At 32.7% G+C, this 7986-nt stretch overlaps 1 protein-coding gene across 1 annotated transcript in view; it reads left to right on the forward strand.

Moving 5' to 3' along the window:
* The window catches only part of OLA1 (Obg like ATPase 1), a 183275-nt gene extending 176935 nt beyond the window's left edge, over positions 1 to 6340 (forward strand). Inside the window, exons 10-12 of the mRNA XM_017856972.1 lie at positions 190 to 286; positions 2342 to 2464; positions 5817 to 6340. Coding sequence (XP_017712461.1) covers positions 190 to 286; positions 2342 to 2464; positions 5817 to 5918 — 322 coding nt within the window. The 3' untranslated portion in view covers positions 5919 to 6340. The remainder of the gene's footprint in view (positions 1 to 189; positions 287 to 2341; positions 2465 to 5816) is intronic.
* The last annotated feature ends 1646 nt before the right edge of the window (positions 6341 to 7986 follow it).

Below are 7986 nucleotides of genomic sequence, written 5' to 3' on the forward strand. Positions count from 1 at the left end.
AAATCAATTTTAGAAAAGGTTTTAAAATAGTTACTTGCTTTCTGACCCCTTCAAGTGTATTATGTAAGACGAGTGGTCATTTACTAATATCTTTAACATTTTCTGCTTGAAATGAGTAATTTTAGCTCTATACCAATTTCTGGCACAATCAACTTATGTGTTGGGTGAATTTGTTTCATTTGATTTCAGTGCTTTGCCAAAGATCATTAAGGCTGGGTTTGCAGCACTCCAACTAGAATACTTTTTCACTGCAGGCCCAGATGAAGTGCGTGCATGGACCATCAGGGTAAGATTCATACTTATTCATCAGCTATATCCAGTTCCACACTATTGAATTCAGATTGATATCACTGACTTTGAAGTTTGTCATGGTGGCGGTTAGCTAGTCATTACAGATGAGGTTTTTGTCCAGGATAACTTTAATTATTTGTGAGCTGCTGAACAGTGAAAGTGGAGCGGCATTGATTGAGGCAGGTAACAATTGATTCTGCCTATTACATAGTCTGAATTTCTTCATCCTGTAGAATCTGTCTACCCTCCTCCTGTGGTCAGAGATAAGACGCACCAGTATTGTGCTTGCTTAATCTGTGTGACTGGGTTTGTCTGCAGTGAAATTGATGTTGCTTTTCATTTTGTATTCACTAAGTTTGTTTGGGTTGCGGGTGGTTCTTTCCTCCTTTGCTTTGCTCGGATTACATTTTCAGCAATAAAAGCAATATGACATCATTATGCTCTTCATAGATACACAGTTGGGCTCAAAAAGCTAAACTCAATGTGTAATAATTCATGCCTTTTTAAATTCATAGAAGTAATGTTTATTTTAGTGTTATATGTTCAGTCTTACTTCTTTAAAAATGTGATATGTATTTTAAAAATTGATGCATACTGAATACGACCAGAGAGAATGACTAATTTATTCCCAGAGGACAATAGAAACTGAACTGTAATGGTTTGCTTTTAAATTTAAATATATTGTAACATAGTAGTTACTATTGAAAATATTTTGAAATGTATGTAATCCTAAATAGTATGTTACAGAATATAAAATAATACCAGAACTTTTAGAAATAGTGTCTTATTCAGTCTTTTATTATGCTTTTTAAATATATGCTACACGATAAATTTTAGTGGTGCTCTGATTCCTGTTTTCAGTGACTACTGTAATTTATTGTTACATGTATTTTGATTTAATATGGATAGAAACATGGAGGCAGTTCAACATAATGTTAAATGCCTTGTGTGAATGTGAGATTTGCTTTTCTTTTATCTCCTCTCCCCTTTGTAAAAAAATGTTTGATTGACTTCTAACCAAGGTCCTTTTATATAGATTTAAAAAATAATGTCAAAGCAAATCCAAGTTGGTAAACAAATTGCCAGAATTTATTTTTACTATATATTTTAAAGATGTATTTTAAAGCCTTAAAACTTTCTAACTTAAGTATGTGGAGGTAGCAAAAATAGCATGTTCTGGGCTTGAAAACGTAAAAGCTGGTTTATCTTAAGACTGATTGTAAGTATCCATGATTTAATGTGCTAAGATATTTAGTCAGGTAAGCATCAGTGAGTAGCCATATTAACCCAATACATCTTTTATTGTAAAAACTGTGCTTTCTAGTGTCAGACTCCTTATCACTTTAACATGCTTTATTAAGCAGCCTTTAGGTCACCGTTATTTCTCAAATTTCTTTCCGTGGTTATGTGTGTGTGGAATATATATCCTTGTAATATAACATATGGGGTAATTATAAGACATTTCTCTTCCTATATCAACTTGAATTTCCTTCATGATGGTTAGAGGCAGGGAATATTATGCAAAATGTTCAAAGATTTTATTATCGAAATTTTTTGAGAGTTTCACAATTATTTGCTGAATGTAGATTTCCAACATGATTTGCTGGAAATGCCTTTAAAATGCCCCTTTGTATATTGATTTTATATGTTCTTTAGATGAGCTGAAATTTTGAGAGCTTTTATCTTTTAAAACCTTTGATAATTCAGCTTGAAAGTTACTTTAATATCTATTTTTTTCCACTGTGAAGAATAGAAAATCGAAATGAAACCTACACCAAAACCAGACCACTGCTTCTAAATCAATAAAACAGTGGATGACTGTTGGGAAAAACAAAGCTACGCTTCTTTAATATCTACTGATCTATCTGTGCTAAATCTGCTGCATAGATACTACCCAGTGTTGAAAATGTACTAATTGTATACCTGACATCTTAACAGATATTCAACTAAGTTCTAGTTGAGCCCAACTGCTGATCAGAGAAAAGAAACTCTGTGCTTACAATCAATCATCTTAAATGCAATTAGTTTTCTCTGGTCTTTCTTTTCAAAGAAAGGGACTAAGGCTCCTCAGGCTGCAGGAAAGATTCACACAGATTTTGAAAAGGGATTCATTATGGCTGAAGTAATGAAATACGAAGATTTTAAAGAGGAAGGTTCTGAAAATGCAGTCAAGGTAAAGAATTATTTTATTTTGTATTTCACATTGTTTCCATTGATGTGGTTATTCATGATAAAAATGAATGATAAATACCTTTTAAACTCAGTGTAGTCTAAAAAATGTAATAAGATGATCAGTGTTTAGTGTTACTATCAACTGACTTAAGAGCTATAGATGTTTACATACTTTTAGATCATTTTAAAAATGTGTGAATTGTCAGTACTTTTGCGGAGTTTTTTTCTATAATTGAAAAAATAGATTAGATTTAAGTAATTGTAAATAATTTCAAAGAATTTGTTCACTCATGGCCAATGAAAAATTATACTTATTACATTTGAATATCTGAAGTATAATATATATGCTTATGATTACTTCAAGAATAGAAATAGAAACTTAGTTAAGTAAAAGCTGTTCTTTCTAAAACTTCATGGTTTTACTTGTTTGTTGTTTAAAGATACTTGGGGATTTGATTTGCTTTCTCAACACTAGAGGGCAGGTCCAAAATTGTGCTTTATTTTAGCTAATAAGGATAATTTGGTTTGCAGACACTAATAGTGAAGCAGTTTTATACATGAGTAGTAGATGATTTTTTAAATGTAAATTCTGTTGCAAAATTAATTTTGTTTGATTTATTAGATGTTACTTAGAGAAATCTAGCAATTTCTAATATAGATAGATTAGGTGATTAAACTGACGTTGTAGGACAGTTCTTTAATTTAATATTTGAAGACTACCATAGAAAATGTTATAGAATTTAAAGAAGATTCTTGTGTTTACTATTTCATAAGTTGAAAGGAATACAAAAAAGTTTATTTCAGGTTTAGTTTATTTTCATTGGTATCATTGGAAAGGTCATACTGAACAGCAGGACTTTAATAGAACTGTTGGAACACCAGGAAGAGGAGGGGAAATTCTTGGTATACTTGGTTCAATGTTGAATGAGAACCATTTTGTTTTTTTAAAAGAGTGGAAAGAGTAACAGTTTACAAGTAAACACGGTTGTTAATTTTTCAGTGGCGGCATCTGTATCGATATAGGTAGGTATGCAAATACTGAGATGGAACTTTGTCAGGAATACTAATTAGACTTGAACAAAAATCTCAGATTATTTGTCAACATGCTACATCATGTTGGCATATCTGTTTTTCGTAAGGAAGATAAAATGAGGATGTTTTCTATTACTAGAATTCAGAGATCAGATGCTTGTTTTTTTATACTCTTGAAATTGTAAGCCTGTTTACCAATCCTTAGTAGATCTATGTAAGTATTTCCTTTAACAATTGAGAGAAACTTTATAATATCCAATAAATAGTGTTTCCTGCTTATAAGACTATTTACCACTAACTGGTAGTTTTTATACTATAAATTAGAAAGGGTTGACTCTGACATTTTCACCTAGGATACCATTAAATATTTTATGTTGTTTTAACCTCCAAAACTAGTATTTCAAAATTTGAAGTCCAAGTAAAATGAAGCATTTATGAATTGCTCTATGCTCCTTTATTCAATAAATGTTTACTTTCAGATTATCAAGTAGGTTTTAGATTTGAGGGCAAGATTGTGTATATGTGTATGTATGTATATATATTTCTAACACCAGTGCAGCATAACTAATTTAATGCCAGTGCTGTGAACTATATACTGAATAGCTCTGTGTGGGCTTTGTAGTCTACAGGGATATCACATTATTAGCAATCATATCTGCTTAGGCAAAGCTGGCTTCTACAGATGGCTGCTTTCAAGTGCAAATGAACTGGTTAGACGTGTCTTGTTTAATACATACTCAAGATTCACAAATGGGTATTGATTTTTTTTTCAACCAGTGTTTCTGATAGCAGTGGAAATGGATTAAATGGTCTCTAGAGAATTTAAAGGAACACTGTCACTTTTAATTAATAGTAAACTTGAGTGGTAACAAAGTATATAAAGTTACATTAATATATCATGTCAATATGTACTTGATTTATATTGTCTATATAGTTTTATAACAGTGGGCTATAGATTCTAGAAATAAGTAGCTCATGGCCTTCAATACATTGCATGTCTTTATAAAAATATGAATATATGTGTTTATATATGTGTGTATATGTGTGTGTGTGTATATATACATATGCATTTTAGAATGGTAGGGTACATTACATTGGCTTTTTAGAAATAAGTTTTATATATTCTTCATATATTTATATTCTTTTAAAATCAGGACAGTTTTATACGTGGTCTAGATAATTGAAAATATGCTTACTAGGGCTCTGCAATCTGGTTTGTTGATTTTACCCTCAGATGTATGATCTTTATTAGTGTTTTTGTTACAGATTAGTATAATTTAACTTGGCTTTGGACATTCTTATCAATATCTGCAAAGAGAAGCACTAATCCTGTTGGATTATATATATATAATATATATATCCTGTTGGATATAAAGGTTTCTTCTTAATACATTCTAACAGAAGGGAAATACTTTTGAGAATTTCCTCCAAAAGATCCTCAAGTCCTTATTGTTGAGGAGTCAATGGTGGGGTCATGTGGGACCATGTCAGCTGTGTGCAGTGTTAAGTGTGGGTGCTGCAGAGCCTGTTGTACTTAGGGTGAAGTCAAGTTCATGCCATGGACTAAACTTGGTTTTCTGGAACTGCTGCTTGCTTCTATTAAAATTACCAGCAGATTGCATGTCTGGATCTGCATACCAGCAGGTGGAATCAGTTGCTTTGCCGACTAATTTACAAGTGGAAGAAATATCTGTCTTTGCAACTGCAACCTGTTAGAGTCTCCTTGTAACTAGGGCCATTAGTCAGGAAACCATATGATGAATTCTAGTACATACTTCTGTGTATAGACATTGTCAAGACTAAATTTTAAAAACTACAAGGAAACAGTTCAGAATCTTACACAATAACTGATCATAATTTTCCTTATACCAACTATATTTTTGGCATCACCAGTCTCACCAAAGGATTTCTTTAAGCAAATAAAGCAGCTTTTAACTAGTTATATAGTCTTTTTCTTTCTGCCTGGTTTGATCTGTTTTGTTACAGTGACTTGCTGGATGTTTGCAGACACATCAGAAATGTACCATAAACAGCATGTAATGAAACTTAATGATATTGGTATAATTACATTTATGTACCAACAGTTTAGTGGAGAATACATTATGATTATGTATATATGGAAAATCTAGTTCTGCCCAAATCAAGAATACTTTGCTTCTCTCCAAGTCTAGTTTTGAACTTGTATGCCTTCCTATATTTCATTTTTTTCTTTTTTTATATCACCCAAGTAGTATAATACTTTTTATATCTGCTGCCACCATTTACCCTGTGTATTTAGTTGTAAAATAACAACCCATTTCCTTTATATTTTCTGTTTGCAGGCTGCTGGAAAGTACAGACAACAAGGCAGAAATTATATTGTTGAAGATGGAGATATTATCTTCTTCAAATTTAACACACCTCAGCAACCGAAGAAGAAATAAAATTTAGTTATTGCTCAGATGAACATACAACTTCCAAAAGGCATCTGAGTTTTTTAAAATTAAAGTTTCTGAAAACCGATGGGACAAATAAAGTTGGGGAGATGGGAATCTTCAACAAATCAATTATTTTTATTTGTTTTAAATTTAAAATACTGTGTACCCCCCCCACCCCCCAATGAAATGCAAGTTCACTAAATGTGAACAGCTTTGCTTTTCACGTGATTAAGACCCTACTCCAAATTGTAGAAGCTTTTCAGGAACCATATTACTCTCATGATACTTCATTAATCTCCATCCTGTATGCCAAGCCTGACACATTTGACAGTGAGGACAATGTGGCTTGCTCCTTTTTGAATCTACAGATAATGCATGTTTTACAGTACTCCAGATGTCTACACTCAATAAAACATTTGACAAAACCAGCCTTGGTGTGTTTGGGGATGTCTGTATTGACTGACTGTGGTGTGCTGAATGTGATACGGCACCTGGTGGTTGCTGATTACGGAATTTTAAGGCGTGTGTATGACACAGTAACTGGCAGTGTGGGGCAGCTGCAATTGTGTCTTAAAAGTGAGTCTTTCATGGGAATCAGAAGAATAGTATACCAGGGATTTGTCTCAAAAAAGTTAATTAATTTGTAGATCAACATTTATTGAAAGATGATAGCAATGATATTATGAGGGATATGAAATAGGTGAATCTGACCACAAAGAAGAAAATTCTGTTTCAAAAATTAAAGAATTTTGTTTGTTATTGTTGTTCTGACCATATTGAAAAGAGGTTGGTTCACTTTTAATCTTTCCTTTGAAATTATTAAATTGTAAAAACGGACCCATTGATGTCTGGTAGGTTATGTTTTGCTTCAATTCAGCACTGTGTATTTTGCTGATTTTGAAATACTAAGATCAGACATTGGAAATTTTAAAAATTCTTTCATTCTTACTCTTCAGATATTTGAGAGCAGTTGAAGTGGTAGTATGGGTAAGTTAAGCACTTCTTAACATTGTAGCAGAAAAGTCCAAAAGAAAGACTAGAACAAACTGGTAAGTTGGAGACCCTTTGCCACTTAGCCTTCTCATGTGATGATGGCCTTAAAGCTCTCTCAGCCCTGAACCTCCCTATCTCTCCCATGGTTCCATTCCTGTGAGACCTCCCTTCCTGTCCTCATCCTCTGCCCTTTTGTCCTCTTCTGTGACCACAGGACCATTTCGATGGAATGTAGATTCATACCCAGCCAGCCTTTGCCTCTACTGTATCGCTTTGGGACTTTAAAGATGCAGAAATATTAAAACACACATAAACTTAAAATGGAAAGTTACCAAATGTAGCACAAGAGGCAAGAAAATGGGTGATTTTTAAAGGAGATGTGGCTATATGTAGGAAAGGATAAAGAGGATGAGGTTGAGTCGTGTATATAATTCAGAAGCTCTCCAGTGAGTATTTTTTTAGTATCAAACAGTGATCTTCTTTTGCTAACATAAAAATGAGTAAACTACAGCAGAGAAATAAGAATAAAGCTAATGAAGGGTTTTTAAAAAGAACTAAGTAAAACTAATAAAACTAGGCTACAGGTGTAGCTGACCAAGTTTGCTGTGAAAAATCCTTGTTATATCTATTTCCGTATTGGAGTAATGTGTAGATTAGTGGATTGTTAGGGATTTCAGCAGTATAAGAAAGAATCAAATATCTTGCTTTTGGGTCTTTTCCAAAGTAAATTGCATAGACTTCTTAAAGAAGTTTGAAATCAGTAAAAAGACGTTAGGATCCTGTAATTGTACTTTGTCTAGCTTCTAATGTGATAATTGCACATTGCACAACAGAACCATTAATAAGAGAAAGAAGTTAGTTTTGAGGTAACTGCATTCATTAGGGGCTGAGAATCAATGTAAAAAATGTTTAATTTGGTTAGAAGTTCTGCAGCATTGTATGTACATATACAAAATTTCATTTTCTCCGAAAGTTGAGAATTCCAAGAAGAACTGTTACATGTAATCACATATATGCCTATATCTAAACGTTTTCCCTCCTTTAATATTGATATAGTTCATGTATTTTAGGATGTTATATA

The sequence above is a fragment of the Rhinopithecus bieti genome, unplaced genomic scaffold (assembly GCF_001698545.2).
Source record: "Rhinopithecus bieti isolate Rb0 unplaced genomic scaffold, ASM169854v2 scaffold_43749, whole genome shotgun sequence".
NCBI lineage: Eukaryota > Metazoa > Chordata > Mammalia > Primates > Cercopithecidae > Rhinopithecus > Rhinopithecus bieti.